This window comes from Branchiostoma floridae, chromosome 10 (genome assembly GCF_000003815.2).
Source record: "Branchiostoma floridae strain S238N-H82 chromosome 10, Bfl_VNyyK, whole genome shotgun sequence".
In the NCBI taxonomy this organism is placed as follows: Eukaryota; Metazoa; Chordata; class Leptocardii; order Amphioxiformes; family Branchiostomatidae; genus Branchiostoma; species Branchiostoma floridae.
The window spans coordinates 11,153,258-11,172,815 of NC_049988.1; the positions used below are offsets into that span (position 1 = coordinate 11,153,258).

At 37.9% G+C, this 19,558-nt stretch overlaps 2 protein-coding genes across 3 annotated transcripts in view; one reads left to right on the forward strand and one right to left on the reverse strand.

Annotated features, from left to right (window-relative positions):
* The window catches only part of LOC118424561 (ceramide synthase 6-like), a 22,327-nt gene extending 3,767 nt beyond the window's left edge, over positions 1 to 18,560 (forward strand). The window contains exons 2-9 of one of the 2 annotated variants that reach the window (XM_035833184.1): positions 6,491 to 6,724; positions 7,085 to 7,142; positions 7,324 to 7,374; positions 8,815 to 8,907; positions 9,761 to 9,889; positions 15,068 to 15,174; positions 15,796 to 15,958; positions 18,378 to 18,560. In XM_035833184.1, coding sequence (XP_035689077.1) covers positions 6,491 to 6,724; positions 7,085 to 7,142; positions 7,324 to 7,374; positions 8,815 to 8,907; positions 9,761 to 9,889; positions 15,068 to 15,174; positions 15,796 to 15,958; positions 18,378 to 18,494 — 952 coding nt within the window. In that variant the 3' untranslated portion in view covers positions 18,495 to 18,560. Of the gene's footprint in view, positions 1 to 6,490; positions 6,725 to 7,084; positions 7,143 to 7,323; positions 7,375 to 8,814; positions 8,908 to 9,760; positions 9,890 to 9,994; positions 10,124 to 15,067; positions 15,175 to 15,795; positions 15,959 to 18,377 lie in introns of both variants that reach the window. The other variant, XM_035833182.1, reaches the window with a different exon arrangement.
* Positions 1 to 19,558, reverse strand: part of LOC118424537 (trichohyalin-like) — a 565,429-nt gene that overhangs the window by 266,663 nt on the left and 279,208 nt on the right. The window lies entirely within an intron of this gene.

The window sequence follows — 19,558 nt, forward strand, 5'->3', positions numbered from 1 at the left end:
AAAAAAATGGTAGGAAAGATATAGCCCTGAATTTTTTTCCTGAAAGGGGTATTGGATATCGTTTTATAGGCATTTTGTCGGCGCCGAACGGACCCGAAGCCTACGAAAGTGCGTGCCCGCCGGTCTATTAAACAACAATAGGTCTTTACTGCGCGCGCTGTATATCAACGATACTAAAGGCATCTAATCGTGATTTATTGTACACATCACAGCATGTATGATAAATGATCAAGTTACTACATAACAGATATATTATGTGTAATCTCTCCTTGGTTCAGATGACCGTTCAAGCCGACATGCAGCGTGGCCCGTCAGGGACTCCAGCGCTTAGCGGCGTTCAATATCTGCCGAAAAACAAGAAAAAGAAATTGAATTTTGAGTCCCGGCTTTTTGTTACCACGAAAAGTAATACATTTGTAGTAAGAAGTACTATAACGGCCTGATATTAATCTGTAACGAAATGACTTCGTGATGTAACGAAATGACTTCGTGATGTAACGAAATGACTAATCATAGTGTAACGAAATGACTTCATGATGTAACGAAATGACTTGTAACGAAAAGACCATGTAACGAAACGACCTGTATTCGTTTTTAACCATCTCCCTGCTACTAGTACCTATTGTAATATGGGTTTTGTGCCAAGGGCTACATTAGCATGGATAGGGTTAATCATGAAAGTCCTGATTTGGAATGCCTGGATTCTTGAACCTCTCTAAAAATGGCATGTTCTCCTTTCATGATTTCTTTAGTCTAGTAGCTTGTGTAGTCTTTGCTGTGTACTCCAATGCACAGCAGGATACCCTTGAAGTAGTCCAGTTCACAGCCAAATGCAGCATTCCCCAGAATTTCGGAATGTCTCCTTGGCCAACCTCCTCATGGGTCAAGTCTAGACACCAGAAGCCAGCTGATAACGCCCTTGTACTTGACATGAATACTGACCTAAGCCTTGCTGCCCTTTCTGAGATATCATTCAATTTCAAAGATGTGTGAGGCAACTGGCAAAATTACTTGGCCTGGGTTCCATCTGATTGCTACAACATACATGTACCTGCCTAATAGTAATCATATGGTGCCCAGGCTAAAGACAACTAGAAACTGCAGACATTTTCAGTTATGCACTTGTACAGAAATGAAAGACTCTGTAGAACTTTGAAGTTAGCTGTACCAGACTCTATATCTGCATAACACAAGACTGTCTGCTACAATGCACGTCCCTTGCATTAATGTATTCTACAGGTAAATTAAACACATTGGATACTGTATTTTTGTTTACTTTTCCTATGATTCACTATCATGGTTGGGGCAAGGGTATGTAATATTGACAACAAGGCAAGGCTCCATAGCAATTTAGGATTACACGCAACAAATTGTTGAAATGTTGTTTTTCACGTCACATTACAATCAAGAATCACTCAAGATTTTCATTTATTTTCTTCAAATACATAAGTCGGTGAGAGACATGGATTCTTTTGAAAAAGGATAATCATAATATTCATATAGATAATAATACTCTCAAATCAAAGTGCAATGATTACTGGCAGTGTGAACAAATTCCTTTGTTGTTTGCAACTGATTGTGGCATGTGACAGACTGGCCTTCAACTTCAGTAACCTTACTGAACTTTAATAGTACCAAACCTTGTCCATCACAGAACCTTGGTCCACAGTCTCATACAGACTCTGAGACTGATGACCTGATTTTGCACCCTTTCCAGCTTGCCTTTATGTCTCTTTGTATATGAGCCCATCGCTATTGCAGTGTGTGTGTGCAGACACGCTACAATTGGATAGATGTGGTGTTGAATGTTAATGCTCAGACATAGGATTTGATACGTGTCTACGTGTGATACAAGCGCAGATGTCACAGTTCTATCCCTATCCCTGACTGAAACACAATGTGCAAAATACATGTAGAATTTTGGAACACCAAGTACCCTTATTTTTACTAATATTAGGGCACCATCCACTTGTACATTTATTTAGCCTGTTGCCTAATCCAAGACATGTTGTTCCATTCAACAGATGTGCAGTGTTCTATCAAAAGTTGTTGTAAAAACTAAAAAGAAGAATTCATTGTGAGCCATGATAAGTGAGCCCTTCACAAAGTCACACTATACATTGTTATTTTCAAATGTAGAAAGCAGGAATATGTTATGAACATCATAAGAGTGGCAAAATGTCATCAAGCCGCTGAAAGAAAACAAAAATGCCTGGTACTAAATTATTCATACTTTGAAATGTTGTATCAAATGTGGAATCCACGGAGCCTATTTGATATTGACATTGGCATTGGCATCCTTCAATGTCTCCCTGACAGCTTGTTACACAAAGTGACAATACATGTACCAGACTTGAGTCATGTACAAGATTCAAAGCTAGACAGAAATATTGGTGTTCCATTGAAATGTTATCCCTGTAACAGATGGTAGGTTGCATTTCCCACACCCACAAGTAACAGGAAGATACATATTGACACTTACAAGCACCTGTTACTAGAGCAACTCTGTCAGCTCTGTGATTATTCAGTTGTGCTGAGCAAATGTGTGCCCCGCCCCCTCAGGGTCAGTGTAGCTTTGCATCTGCTTTTCAGCTCGTCAAAACAATACTGTAAAATTAATGCATTTAGGTTCGCGGAGATTTAAATTCGCGGTAGCAGAAAATGGACTTTTTGCGGTTGTTTTAATTTCGCGGTAGCACCATGCACTATAATCTGTAACTGCCATGGAAAAATGTTTGCGGTAGTTTAAAATTCGTGGTGAAGCAGCCGCCGCGAAAACCGCGAACATTGAACCACAGGGAAAGTTTCTGCATTTACAGTAATCTCTGACAGTGCAAGCACTGAGCAAATGGAAGAGCGCCCCGCCCCCCTCCTTTTGAAGTGACTGCTATTGTTATGTTGATCATCCTGTCACTTTTCAACAGGGGAGGTCACCAGTGCAAAAGGACTTAGTGTAGCTTTGTATCTGCTTTTCAGCTTGTCGAAAGTACTCTGCAATATATACATGTAGCACAAGCATGTTCTTCAAGCTGCCTTGAAGTACACACAGGGTGTATCAAAGATTCTTAATCCTGAACAGTATTAACTGAGAGTAAAATGGGACATACATGTACATAAAAATATGATATGGCACATGCATCAAAACATGCATTGCACATAGCTGAACTGGTTCTGAAGTTGTCAGCTTAGCAGTAGCCAACAAAAGAATGTCAAATATTCCACCATGTGCCCTGGGGAAACAACACCAAACCGCTTTAGAAATGCCTGTGGATTAATACATGCATATCTCTGGCATGCTGAAGCACTGTGTGCTTTTTGTAAACATGCCTATCAGTGTCCAAAATACAGTTTGGTATAATGACTATAAGGTTTACTTTAAGTAAATGAATTGTGATGCCTACACACTTTTGTTTTAATTATACATGATATTGATATTGATTTTAGCCGACCGATGATGATGATTGATTTTAAAGTTACTCCATGTAATGAACTCAATGTCCATTTGTGAATTTAGATAAGCTAAATGATTAAGATGAATTGGTATACTATTTATTGCTCTCTTTGGCTGACCTGGTTTGGAAATATTTAGGTCAAGTATCCCATTGAAAGATAGGTGTACATTATATGGCTCATTACATTTTGTTTGTAGGTAAAGGAATAAACCACAAGTGAGTGAAATATGGAGTCTGAATGTGGCAATGTAAAAAATGAACTATGTATGTGAAATCCTTGCTAGAACTATTAGAAGAAGGACAACATTCAGGCAAGTTTAGTGAAGAATTCTGCTTGAAACTGGCAAAATGCTTCAGATCTCTGGTTGTGACTTCCCCATGGATTGTTAGTGATCCTCCCCTGCCATATGCTCCAGGTATCAGGTGTGTGCTGGTAATTATCAGAAAGGTTCAACATTTTGAACCAGTATTGCTAATGGCTAGAAGCATCATATCGTATGTAGGTTGGATTGCCATAGTATAGAGTCCAGTAACACATAGAAACTTGCGGCATCTCACCTATGGACAATGGCGGCCATCTTGAATTCAGTCAAACCTCACGAGATCACGCGAGATCTCGCGATTTTAGCCCCGAGATTCAGTCAAACCTCACGAGATCACGCGATTTTAGCCCCGAGATTCAAGCAGATGCATGGTAGCAAGCATTACATACGAACCTGAATAAAGTTTTGTTTAGAATAGGGTAGTCTTTTTGTGTAAAAATACATTTGAAAATGGTTTGCTTGTTAATTTGACATTTTTTGTCTACTAATTTCCAAATAAAGGTGCAAATGTTAAGACCACTGACTGAGAACTGACTGTATTATATATAACACGTTAGTTAAGTAGAAAGTGCAACAATAATTGAGACATTAAATATTTTGTCAAATATATTTATTATGACATGAATAAAAACACTGTACAGACGTTTCATTTAAGAAGTATGACTTTAGATACTTTAGTATAAGTTATTGAACCTATTGTCTACTTCATGGTGGTCCTATCCATGTGATCATAATAAAAGTCACTATAGAATAGTCTTTGTACACCAACAGTTACACAATAAAAACAATAAAACAAATTGATAATCGTGAAAACGTATCTAACAATCAGTAATGAATTGTTTCGGGTTGCTAATTTGGTGGCCATTGAAATAATATTGTAATAAAATGTATACAATAATAGACTATATGTTCTTAAGTTATCTTATAAATGCTGCACAAATGTGGCCTATAAATTATGATATATCATTTAATAACATATTTTGAAACTGTTGAACTTTGTTCAGTTAAGCCACATAGTTTTTTGGCTCAACAACAGAACCCTCATGCAGTGGTCAGGTAGACTGAGAGGATGCTACAGCAGGCATGGTACTACTACTAGTACTAGGGGCCAGCCAGTTCCCAGTTCTCTTCAACTTTCAGCTGCTCTTGGGAGTCCTGCCAGGATGACAAAAAAGAATGATTAATCTACCGCTCAAAACAGTATTCTAAAAATACATGGCAACTTCTAACGTTACAATTCAAGGAAGCTATTACATACTATACACATACTATGTAGAATGGGATGAGGCTATATAGTCTTCAGTCTTTCATGGAAATCAGCAGAATAACTAACACAGAACCGTGAGGGAACTGAACATTTGTCGAGGTGAATACATATTGAATTAAAAATATATGTATATATATATATTATTGATATTATTAATATTATTAATAATCAAACAAGATGCAAAACTCTTCAGTTTTTGCCTTTGTTTAAAATCACCTATATACACATTCTTTTATTTAGAGCATATTTATCAGCCCTGTCAGTCTCCTTTCCTCTATATACTACTTACTTGTTACTTGATAAGGTCTATATACATTTATTTATCACTTGCGGCTTTCCTGGCTAAGAAAGTTTTCATGTCTTCAGAGCATGCCAATCATAATGCTATGCAGGTATATAAGCTACACTAAGACAATGATCATTTCTGCTATTTAAGCTTCTGCGTCTAGAAATAAGCCTTACTTCGAAAACTTTAGGCCATGCAATAACATGTCAGGCCCCCTGGGACAGAGAGTTCAGGCGCACTTTTCATGCCAAAAATCCATGCATATTGCTCGCGACTAAAAATTTACGGCCGCGTCTAGAAAAAGTTCCTATGTAATAACACGCCATGACGTGTCTGGAACCCACAAAAAAATCCGCTAGTTCCAGAAAAAATTATGCAGTTAATTACAGACTAATTACTCCAAGACATCCTTGAGATCATTAGTCATCACCTCATGGCCTTGTAAAATTTTCAAAAATTCATATCTCACCCGAAATTCGTCCTAGAAACCTCCGGTTTTTTGCATTCGGTAGGACGTCTTCTCCATTATTGAAAACACAGCCAGTGCGCATGTCTAAAGCCCGCTCTCTTTCCCAGATCAGTCTGCAAGCTAGGCAAGGCATTAGTTCTACCGACCCTGGGGTCGAGATTTTCCCAGGTCACGTGGTACGATAATGAGCCAAGCTTTGCTCAGATCATCATCATCATATCCAAGATGGCGGCACCGGTTGTTCTATAGCAGGTTTCTATGTGAGTAAGTGGCTTTAGTCTGCAGCCAATGGTCACTACCTCTGAAGGTAACAACCAATTAATTAATGGGGACTAAACCTAGTAAGACTGAGCTCCAGGCTTGGATGGCCAAATGTGTCTCTGAAACAGCAAGAGCTTGACAAACCCACCTGCAATTTCCTGAAATAAATATTTCTTTTAGATTGCTGATTGAAAAACAAGTCAGTCCTGAAGGCGAAATGCAAAAAACTAGTATATGTTGCTTGAACCCGTAATGGGAGCAAGACTTAAAACATCAAATTCAAGTTTACAAGAAAGTACAAAACATAAAGGAGTAAGAGTTTCTATTGAATGCAAACAGTCCTGAATGAAAATCTCCAGCGAATTGATGTTTTGTTTGTGCATACACTACTCAGTTTTGTTGAACATCTCTACATGTATACTATCCACACAGGTTCATAGCTGGACCTATCGGACAGAGTCTGGGAATCCCCGGCGAGCGCAAGTATGCAGAACCCAACGCGATCCTGGAGAAGGTCTTCACGTCCATCACCAAGAATCCTGACGAGAAGCGGCTGCAGGGATTGGCCAAGCAGCTGGACTGGAGCGAGCGACAGGTGCAGCGCTGGTTCCGCCGCCGCCGTAACCAGGACCGCCCCACCCTGCTGCAGAAGTTCAAGGAGGGAAGGTGAAATACTTTTATAATGATCTTTATTGATACAACAAAAGTACAGCGACTTTCGTAAGGTAGATACTACCACAATATATCTGAAGAAACATGTGTATACAAATGAGCTACCTACACGAATCTCTATAAATAAGTATCAGTATATCAACATGATAAGTCTAGAGTATCATTCTCAATCTTTTCACTTGCTAACTATATTAGTAAGCAAAAAGACTGAGCCAGTGACAAAGGCAACTGCTAACTGTGATTGAGAGCTAAAATGGGTGGAACTGAAATGGGTTGACTGTACTTTTTGGGACAATTACAGCAGAACATGTCACATTTACAAATAATGTTTCTGTTGTCGTTTTCTTTCTGCAGCTGGCGATTTACCTTCTACACTCTGTCGTTTTCATATGCTGTCACAATTCTCAAGGATGTAAGTTGATTTATGATTGATATAGATATCAAGTTAGTATCAAGTCATACAATGTCGAAATTTTGGTACCACATAAGCAGGGAACTTGGAAAAAGCCTATGGCTGTTACTTCCAACCATTCAATTAGATTCTATGTGTGGGTGAAGACTGTATTTGACATATTTCTTCTGTCTTACTTTAGAAACCATGGCTGAAGGACATCAAATACTGCTGGTATGACTTCCCTGACCATGTAAGTGGAAGAAAATTATGTCAGTATGTTTGATAGGCAGTACTTAATAATAAAAGATAACAGAGTGTCAAGTACTGATCAGGTGAGTTGTCATTAAAAACAGTTGACGGAGATACCTTGAGAATTGTTGTTACTTGCATTCATGGATAAGTTCACAAGAGAAATTAAAAAAAAGAATCTATGATGCATGGGAACGTTATCTCATTTACACATGTACTACTGAAAATAAGAAATGTTCTGCATTGTTGTCCTATTAAGAATTATCAAGAAATGTGTTTTTATATTCTTCATGTTTTGAAAAGGGTACTATTAATATTGATAACTAGATTTTTCTTTCAATTGCTTGTCGTTGATTAGTATGAAGGTTGCCAGATGAGTTATGTATCACCTTATGCTATGAATGTTATTTGTGCTGTATAGTATTGTGATTCATAACTCCCGTGGGAAATTCTGAGAAATAAGATTAAGGACATGAATGTCTGGGCTGTACATCTTCCAATGTACATGTACTAAATCATCTGTTGGGGCAAAGGGCTCCTCTTTGCCTTAATTTAATGCACAGTACCTTGCGGGCTTTTGAAATCAATAAAGATATCATATTTTATCTCTTGGTAAAATCCAATTGAAATTCGAACGCAGGATTGTGGCCAAGTGTTATCTGACAATCTTTTGGCTACTGCTAGCTGTCTGTGTACCTTAAGCTCTACCAGCTTTGGGAACAGATTTGGAAGAAATTTTTAGTGTATGGCATACTATTTAACCCTCTCAACACTAGATAAATTTTTTTCCTGTATACCATATATGAGCTATAATTCCAGTCTATACAGGTGTCAAGGGGTACTTTTTGTTTATTACTATTACAGCTTTTATGTTAAGAGCAGGCTAGGAAACTATATATTGATGAAAAGCTCACAGAATGGCCTTTCCAACAAAAGCAAAATAAACATACCATCAATCTGAGGACAACAATCGTCATGGAAACCAATCAAAAACACATTTTCAACAGTCCCCCAAAAAGGTTTCACAAAAGAAAATGTTTGGCCAGGGGCAGCCACTATCGTGGCTTCTCGTGTTTAGAGTATTAACAGTTATAACAATGGTGAACAATCAATTCTACCAGAAAGTAACTTCATATTTGATTTTGGAAGATTAATTACTGTTGGACAGTTTATGAACAATATTTTTTGTAAACCTAGAATTAAATTTAGGTCCTAGGTATTCATGTATTCAGCAAACTTGCCTGCAGGAAAATTCTAGATTTAGGCCTCTAACCTGAGAAGCTTTTTTTTCTAAATCAGAGGTATTTTGTTCAAGATAATAGCCCAGAAGCTTGTAACAAAGTTTCCTATTGTAAAATCTCTCAGCAATTAACAGTTATGCGTCTAAGAACAGTCCGGTACAATGTATTTTTACAATTTTTATTTGATTTTCACCTTTCAGCCTCTTACTGATGACATCACCTACCTGTACATCGTTGAGCTGGGCTTCTATTGGTCGCTCATCTTCTCTCTCTTCAGGGATGTCAAGCGGAAGGTACCCATATTTGGCTATGGCTCCATATTTGGCTACGGCATTTTTAGGATGAATAGCAGCCCTGAAAAGTATGTAAAAAGTATAAGAGTTGTCATTTGCTTTTCTATCTTTTGTGCCAGACCCTGCAGTTAATTCTTGTATTGAAAACAAATTTTCATTTTCATATTTTTTAAAGTATTTTCTTAACAGAATGGTAATGTTGATATCATGTGAAGTATGTCATATGTGTAGTATGTGTTTGTGCCTATATTTGATTCATGTCTTCCAATGATGAACATATACTTCAAATCTGCTGTCCATCAATTTGTCTTTTCCCATTGTGTGTTGTATGTGAATTGTATACTGTTGATGGTTAGATCTGCATTTGATAGTTTCCAGCTGAATATAATCAAAACCCCTAGATTGGGTAAGAAGAATGGCATACATGATTACTATGCACAGCGCAGTTAATTTTTTTTTTCGTTTTTGTATCCTTTGCTACGAGCAACAAACATTCTACACTATCTGATTTTTTCTACTATAACTAAAACTTACTCATTCCCAATCTTCGGCAATGCACATAGTTTCTCACCTTATCATTCTGATAAACTACAACCTTATCATACATTTACAATTTTTTTAAAGTATACTCTCATCAATTTTTGTTATAGCCAACATATATTAACCAAATTGCTTGCTCAAATTTAATTTTATTCTTTTGTGACACAATTTTGATAGAAATCAACATTTTATATATCATAATTTTCAATGACCACACTGTTTTATGCACCCGTTTTTATTCTATTTTTTTTATTCTCACTTTTAATTATTTTCTCCCATTTTGACACTTTCTATTCCCTTGACGTTGTTCCAGGATTTTCCCGAACAAGTCATTCACCACGTCTGTACAATTGCTCTGATCTCATTCTCCTGGGTTGACAACCTAGTGCGCGCTGGGTCCCTTGTATTTTTGTTGCACGATGTGTCAGACATATTTCTGGAGGTACGTACACAAAGCTACGGGTATACGTGAGTAGATAGCCACCGCAGATCAATGTAGGATAACGTTTTTTTGTTGTGGCTTTGGCCGCCGTTTCTGTATTTGCAGGATTTTTGGCAGATGGTGGTTCACCACGTAGCGACTATCATGCTGGTGTCGTTTTCGTGGGTGGCCAACTTCGTCCGCATCGGAAGTCTCATCCTAGCCTGTCACGATATGGCCGACATTTTTCTCGAGGTCTGTCCCACCGCTTTCCTTTCTGTCTCTCGCTATCGTTGCAGTGGTTGCTGTTGCATGATGGGTAGTTTGCGTGCCCTCCTCCTCTCTAGCTTGCTTGTGTGGCATCTGTTATGACATGTAGACTTTCTGTGGACACGATAAGTATTGGTGGCTTGTAGTTATGGACATGTTAGTGCACTTGTACACTTTTGGTTTATACACATATACAAAAAGGGTTCAAGGAAGGGATAAGAGGCAAGTTAAACAAGATTATATTGGGTATGTTGTTTCAATTCAAAGTAGCATCTCTAAATTTGAACTGGAAAAGCTTGCTTGGCTTGTTAAAGGCTGTATGCTATGCCTGCCCTTTGGGTACTTTTTGGAGATTGTTTAATGTAAGTCCACCTTTATTTGTAGGGAAACCTATATCCGGTGTTTTTAAAACAGTATTTACGTATGTTGGTTGCAAACTGCAATATTTTGAAAATATTCAATTTGAAACCAACGTCATCAGCTTCATATCCTCAAATACCCTGTTTTCAAATACAACGGATATAGGTTACCCAGCAGATAAAGGTGAACTAGTGTTACCAAGGAAGACTACTAAGAACTGAAATTGTACTATTCTACTATAAAGAAAAGAGATTTTCTACCTGATACATGTATATATACAGAATCCTCAATTGTATAAAAGTTGATACAACATGCAGTTACACATGTACATGTTGGCACTTTATTTGTAGCCAGTTCTTGTGCCCAATAAACCAAAGGTATACAGGTATATATTGACATGTCCCTAACTTTCTAACCTACACTTCAACTTATGAGAGGCATGATCAAAAAGTTTTTACCCCCTAGACTTTTTGCTTTGATCTATGCATATACAGGTTTTTAAATGAACTATCAGAGTTTCACAGAAAATGGCAATAGTCTGTGGTGACCTCGGTGCGCACATGCTTTAATACTTCAACAAATGCACAACTGATGTCATAACTTAGCTAACTGACCTCAAGTTTAAACCTGATTGGTGGCACTTTGAGCTTTACACTGCTTACTCTGAGCCTTGCCCTATGGACTACAACCCTGCTAAAAATGGCCAAGGTTACCCGAAATGGCTTCAAGGTCACCATGATGTCCTATATACTGGGCATAAAAAGGCTGTGATGGCAAGACATCAAATGTACTTTTTACCACATTCATAATTATGATTATGAATGTTTTAAATCATTTTTTCTTGAAATTACAAAAGCCTTGACTAAGCAACCAAGGAGGATTCAAGAGTTTTTTGGTCACCTCTCACAGTTGAATAACACAAGCCTCAATACTTCAAAAGCAGAAATGATACATTGACAGACTACATCTTACTAATACCTAGTTGGGCTGTTCCATTAAGATGTTAATGGGGGTGGACAGGTTTGAACTTTTTTTATCCCTGTCATCTCACATATTGTGTTCCCAAGACCCATCCACTTCAGAAGTACATAAAACTATTGTTGGCCAATTTCAGAAATATCTTCTTGTTTGATCCCCCCCCCTCCCCCGTCATACACTCCAATGGAACAGCCCGTCGCAATTTCTGTGTGTGATTTCATGAATTAACATGTAGACATTGTCGCTATGATTTCCTGATTGTGTGCAAGTAGTAGTAGTTCTTTTGCATGTACATTTTCATGTATTCACTATAACATGCATGGTGTGATCAACAATATCATTGTAATGTACAAACTAGATGTGTTATGTATTTAACTTTGCCATACTGCTAGGGTCTCATAACATAAGCAAATAGTGACATTGGAGTTATGATTGTATGTTGATTTGAGAATCACTCAAACAATAGGTTACCAAAATAGACAAAGATCAACGATAAATGCTAAATTGCTGAACGTTTATATGTGTTGCACAGATCTTTGATATTGCACTAAAATCTCCAGCCTAAAACTTGCAGTCAATTGCACATTGCTTTGTGTTCATATTAACCTGGATTATCAGTGGAATCTTGGTTATAATATTATATTTACAAATATTACATTTTTGGCTTTGTATAATTGAGATTTTGTCCTGGGCTTTAACATCACTGCAAAATTGTACTGATTTGCTCTCACAATTTTTTGTATAACCAAGATTGCACTATGCCACTTCAATGTTGAATGCATGTTTCATATTAGTCTGATTGTAACCTATTCTCATGGCTACACTACTTTTTACCCAAATATTTGTCTAAAACTTGTCCTAACTCCTCTCTGACTCGGATTCACACAAGCAAATCAAGTTTTAAACCTGTTCAGAATCTTTATTAGCAAATCAGAGATGAAAACAAATTAAAACATATTTCTGTAAAAGATCAAACTTACTAAAGGTTTGAAGTGCGTAGCCTTGTTAAGCTAATGTTGTTAACAAAGAACACTTTAGACTGCCTTATGCTTTGTGCCATTTCCTACTTTTGACTCTTCTCTTTTGCTAACCAGACAGATTTAATCGAGTGAGGAAAACTGTCTAAATTAAAAACTTGACAGTTCTTTTATATAAGATTGTCTTGTATTTGTCTGGTTTCTAGTCCATAAAAACCAAGGATGAAACCATACTAACCCCCACTTTATTTTATTTTTTTTTGGTACTAACGAGGACATTCTCTTTTTTTCTTTTGTAGGAGTTTTCAGTATAAACCATTTTCATGAGACCCAACTCACACAGATTGACATCTAGTATGATCTACTGGATTCTGTCTATACTGACCCCTCATTCTCAAAATGACAATCCTCTCCACAAAATGGAATGTAACATTTTGGAAAGGGGGTGAACAGAACCAGTAGAACTTACTAGAACTTACTAGAAGCTATCTGTTGTGGTCTTTGCTTTTCTCTTTGTGACATGACCTCCTCTTGGGATATGAAGCCCACAAAATCATTTTTGAATGGTTGAAAGGCACACAAATTACTAATAATATGGAAGCCATATAGTCAAATAATTTAGAAAATCTAAAAAGTCAGAAAATAATTGCAAATTCTTCACAGTAGAGTCCATTCCAAGACACCATGCAGATGTTTGTGGCCATTGTTTAGAATTGATTTTAAAGTTTTGTAATTATATGTCTAGGGCATTTGATACTTCAGAAATATTTGTAACACTGTTTCAACTTTATAAATATTTCCCTGGTCCTGTAAAACTTTGGAAATATTCATCGTGTGGAATCGGATACTTCTAATGGTTTCTAAATAATGATAACAGCATTCTACCATTATTTACCATTTTCTACCATTTTTTGTAAATGGTTCGGTGGGCTGGGAAGATAGCAATTCACACATCTTTGCAAAGTATGGTTGGGTGCCATGCAACAATGGCCAACCACAAAGGATCCACCAGTGCCCAGCTGTGAAATCTAAAAATATACAGATGCAACAATAGGGCTTACTTTTATGGGGGCAATAAACTAATTTAACCATTTGGCAAGGTTTACCATTTTTTGTATATATTTGTAAATGTGAAATAATCACACAGAGGTTTCACAATAATTCTAAATAAAGATATTTTTGTACAGTAAGTTTCAAAATGTTTCTAAAATATTCAAAGGAATTCAAATATATGAGTACTTTCTCAGTCAATTTTTTAAAAACAATTCAATTATTGTGGCTCAGATATTCTTTTATTCAAAATAATTCAGACTAATTATAAATATCGCCTAAAAACCCTCATGGTGTCTTGGAATGGACTCTAATGACAAGCAGAGATTTGTGGAAATATAAATAAAACCTGTTCAGATAACTGCTACAGCTTGAAAGGTCTTTTCTCTGGACTATAATAATTGTGCCCTTTCTTTGGTGATCACTTTTGCTACATGGCATATCCCTTCCAGTTTGTGTGTTTTGTTCTATGTATCATTAACAAGGTAAGTATTGCTTCTGTAAGTTGAATGTGGTCCAAGTTTGTGGTGAATCAAGTTATCCAAAGTTAAAGAGGCCAATAAAAATAACTTAAAAGCTGAAGTTCCTTCAATTTCAAGGCAAAAATCCATGTCATAGCCTCAACGTGTTACTGAACTAAAGCTTGGACCCCATTCTCCATACATGAACTTTACTTCTCGGTAGGGGTGGCTTGGAAAGTGACCAACCATTCATTGCTACAGTGTCTGACTAGTGATCAGAAAACCATGAAATTTGACACTTCCACAGGACATAAAAATTCCAAGAATTGTCTTGTTTTGATTTGAGATTTCCAAATTTACAATTCTTTGTGATGTACATTGTACTCAAGTATGAACCAAACTTATTTATTTTGCTGGATATCAAAGACTGCAAAGTTCCTATTATTAACCTCTTGGAATAGGACTTTACAACTAAGAAGATGTCATCAACTTCCAAGCCACGTTTCCATTGTATTGACCACTGTATAGTTCTGCTGTTGTCACTTGATGTGATGTAGTCTGGTGTGTGATTCTATACATGTGCAATGTGCACTCTGACTAGTAGCAGCGACTTTACACATGTACTTCATAAATTTCACGTTCTATCTCTCCCTTGCTCTGGACATGACAGGTCTACCATGTAGGTTATCTATTTCCTCTTAGTCCTCTTACTATGGGTGTAGAGGGGTGATAGCAAGATAGTGTTGAATTGTCACCTTAGCACTTCTAACTGGAAAAGACCCTTCATCACGTTTTGGCCAGAGGAAAAAAAAAAGAATAGGAAAAACAGTTTTATTTCTGCATTATACAACTGTAGTTGTATCGTTGGTAACAAACTAGTGATGACCCTGATCCTCAAACCTTTGTATACATGTATGTGCCTATTACGGGATAGGTATACTCTCAATTCAAATGTGTACTTATGCATGTTATAATTATTTCTATTGAGCATGGATATATATAATGTATACTTTATACCTATGAAATGTCGAAAAGTTGACCAGTGACAAAAGTATTGTTTTCCCAGCTCCTTGGATCAATTGTAGCAAAATTTTAATTTTCAGGCCGCGAAGCTGCTAAACTACGCGAAGTGTCAGGGCCTCTGCGACGCCTGCTTCGTGGTGTTCGCCATCATTTTCTTTGTCAGCCGCCTTTTCATCTACCCATACTGGTGAGATCAACAATTTCTGTACCATCTTCCTTGCAATATACAGTAGAAGCCAGTTAATTGCACAACGGATTATCGCACACTTCTGTTAATTGTACAGGATTAAAAAATCCCAAACTGGTCCAGTCCAACTGGATAACTTCGCTTTGTTGCACCATTCGGATAATTGCCTTAAATAAACTGGCAAATGGGGAGTGCAATTAAGCGGCTTCTACTGTACCTGATAAGGTATTTTATGTGATACATTTTTGTTTCCAAGAAAATGTCAAACCCAACCTGTATAGATATACAAACAGTCTCTTTTTGCAATAATTTTTATCACTGTCTATTGCATGTATCACATCTAATGTCCCTTGCATCTGTGTTCCTACAATGTATTTATGCCTCTGGCATGAACTTGCAAATAAACTTTCATAACGTATTGAAAGCCTATTCTTTACCTTTGAATACCATGTTGCATGTTAACTGTATCTCTGTTATATACCTTGCCTCTTCCCTCATGACCTCAATGAAAAGAGGCTTGCAGGCCAATTTGAGCTTTCATGAATAAACAAAGGTTCAAACAAACAAAGAAATGTACATGTAGTTGTTACCAATGTCACTTGACTTGACGTGGTGTTCCAGGCTGGTGTACTCTGCTGCTACGGACAGTACCGTTATTGCGGGCACGGGCATGTTCCCGGCGTACTACGTGTTCAACGGGCTGCTCCTCCTGCTGCAGTGCCTCCACATCTTCTGGGGCATCACCATCGCCAAGATGGCCTACAAGTTCGTCATCAGCGGAACTGTGAGGACCTCTCTTGACTTGTTTTGGCCCAATTTACACTTGTTTCTTGAATCTGTAGTACTGTGCTAGATTCGCGCCCGCTTTACACCCACTGGCCGGAAGCCTAGCAGGACACCTGCTGCTCCCTGATTGCCAAAAAACTCATGACCTATCGATGTGTGACCTATCACAAACTGTGACATTTTGTGAGCATGAGTTTTAAGCATGCTTCATGTTTGTCAAAAAGTAGGCTTTTTCTGATGCAAGGCTCTCAGGAAGGCATGCAGCCACACTTCATTTCTGTTTACAGGTCCCAGAAAAAATCTGTAGTATACTACAGTAGTAGACTGTGACGTGTAGTACTACAGTTAAAATAACAAGTGTAAATCGGGTCTAAGTTACTTGGAACCAGGGTTAAATCTGTCATTTTAAGCCTATGAAAATATGTGTTCAACGATACAGTCAAACCTGCCCGAGCGACCACCTCTTCTCAGCGACCACCTGGCCATTTCGACCGCTTTTTCTCGGTCCCAATTTTTTTCCCATTGACGTAAGCATTAAGCGACCTTTTCTAAACGACCACCTGGCCAACGTGACCGCGACCGGCCCAAATTGGGACCCATAACGACCGCATCTTTTACAAAATTGAGGTTTTCATCGATTTTCGATGATAACTAGTGCGATTTTGTGCCGAAATTGTTATAAGAAAATCCGAATTTAGTTGTTACGGAAGTTTTTTTTTTTCTAAACCAAGTTCATTATAAAGTGAACGAATGTTGAAACGTATATAGCCTCATACTTTTTAAAAGAAAGATCTGTGTAGCTCATACATTTTTAAGAAAGATCTGTACGTGTGGGTGCTTTTGTCCAACTGTACTGTACATTCACCCATGCGTAAGTACGCTATCGGGACGTACCGGGCATCGAATTCGAAAGGTGCACCTTAGTTATTTCAGATAGAACAGAGCGACGCATGCTTGTATGGTAACTGACAGCATCAAAGTTCCCTTACTGTCTAAAACGTTAGTGTACAGGTACTTGAGCTTTAAAACACTGTATCGTATAAAAGCTTGGAGTTAAATTTACAATTTCCAGTGTGCGTGTTTATTTGACATTAAAGACTCGCTTCTTTGCGTGCGTGCAGCGTGCTTGCTATTTAACACAATGGAAACCATTTATACTTTTCATCCTGTGACCGAGTGAAATCGTTTCCGCCCCAACAAGCAAATTTCCGTCGTGGGATGGAAGAACAGGTCCTTGAGACAGCCCTGCATGGAACACTACTGTGTGCGAGAACGGCATTTGATTGATTTGAAAGTGTTGTCATTACCTCCATGAAATTTCATGGAGGTTATATTTTACCCCGCGTTTGTCTGTGTGTCTGTGTGTCTGTCTGTCTGTGTGTAAACAAAATAACTCAAGAACGGCTGGGTGGATTGGTTTCATACTTGGTGTGTTGGTAGTGTGTGATGAAAGCTGGAAATGATTAGATTTTGGGCCCCCTAGCGGCTTCCCTTGGTACTGCAGAGCAACTTCCGGTTTTGGTATCTCGGTGTTCTGAACAAGCTATGGCCACGATTTTTGAGTATAAGATAGCTCTTGTGCTCAGAAAGAAATGACATAAGTTTGGGCCCCCTAGCGTCTAGTTTTGGGATAGCAGGGGCATTTTTGTCAAAAACTTCTGAAGACGATAACTCAAGAAGGGAACAACGGATTTTCATGATTTTTGGTATGTAGGCACCTTGGGCAATGTTGTACAAGATGAAATACTAATTATGCAAAATAGGAGCAAATTTGCATAATTAATGACAACATTCAATCATAGCAGTTTTTTCTATGTATCTCTTGTCTTGGACGTTATATGGTCTTGAAATTTGGGTGGTAGATAGCTTACAGTGTCATGACAAAGTGGAGCAAGTTTCAGCCCCCTAACATTCAATTTAGGAACTGCAGGGGCATTTTTGTCGAGACATTCCAAAGAGGATAACTGCAGAAAGGATTAACGGATTGTCATCATATTAGGCATGCGGGTACCTTAGGCAAAGATGTTCATAATGATATACATGTTATGCAAATGAGGACTTAATTTGCATAATTAATGAGGAAATTGTATAATTCCATTGTTTTCAATAACTGGACTTCAATAAATGTAACACATGTTAATTATGATAGGTGGAATATAAGCAGATACTGAATATGGTAATGAGGAACTTATTTGCATAATTTATGTAAAAATTGCAAAACCGCTTTATGATTAATAATGGGAATTTTATAATTGTGACATGTGTACGTTTGTCAATGATGAACAACACCATGCATAAATTATGTTAATGTCTTAGTCATTTGCATGAAATTTACAAAAGCTCTAAATTTTCATGGAGGTATGAGGTCGCCGAACTCTAGTTTTGAAAATAAAATTCGTTGTTCTGTTTCTTTCCAGGCTGAAAAAGATGACAGAAGTGATGTGGAGGAGAACAGCGATGTGGACGAAAATGGCAAAATCAACGGCCTATACCAGAATGGCCCCACCTCGAACTCGACCAATCACGTTCACTAAGCAGTGTCTGGCAGCCAATCACAGCTGGTTTTACATTATCACTATGGAACTGTCGACCAACCAAAAGAGCTGTACTGTATTTTGAAACTTTGGTGTGTACTTGTATGTTGTAGAAATCATGCATAGCCTGGTGACCATATTTATCAGTTTAAAACAGAGACGGTTGCTACATTTCGCCTCTCAGAGTTATTTTTATAGGCATCTAAAAGGTGATGCAATTTTTGTCACAGGCAAGCAGTCAAGGTATTTTGTTTAAGAACATCCACCTTATGTATGATAATGTTGTGTATGTGTTGATAACTACAGCGTGATTCTTACAACTGAGTAAATAGACCATGTATTGTACTACAGGATATCAACTACAACAACTACTGCTAACGGATAATGTATGTAGAGACTACAAATGCTAGTACTGCTTGCTACAAGTATTGATATTCATAGTGTCATTTAGGAGCATTAAGTTAAGACAGGAGAAACAATGTACTTATGTATCCCAGGTGCCAGACATGTGTAACAACAATGTGATATTACCCAGGGTAGCCTAGAGGTTTGGTGTTTGAATTTCATGTGCTGTGAAGTACAGTCAAACCTGTATTAGGGGCCACCTCTACAGAGGGGCCACCTGTCCATAGTGGCCACTTTTTGTCGGTCCCTTGGGTATTTTATCTACAAGTTGCCACCTCTATACAGAGGCCACCTGTCTATAGTGGCCAAATTTGTCCGGTCCCTTGAGTGGCCGCTATAGACAGGTTTGACTGTATATGTGCTTGATTGAGTGAGTTACTTGTACATTTAGATGCAGGGATTTCTTTGGGTCTTTTCTGGAGACATCATATCACTGGCCATGCAGTGAAGATTAATCAGCTGTTACTTTTATATGCTGCAGGAGTTTTTTCTTTCCCCTGGTCTGTTAGGCAATAGGAAAGTATAGATGATACATAAACCCCCTGCATACTTTATTTAGCATGTGCAAAGTTAAACCGTCCCCTTAGAGACTTATGACCAGGTTCACCGAGACACTACCTCCATTTCACTGCCAAGAAATATCTCTTCCTTGGCTTCAA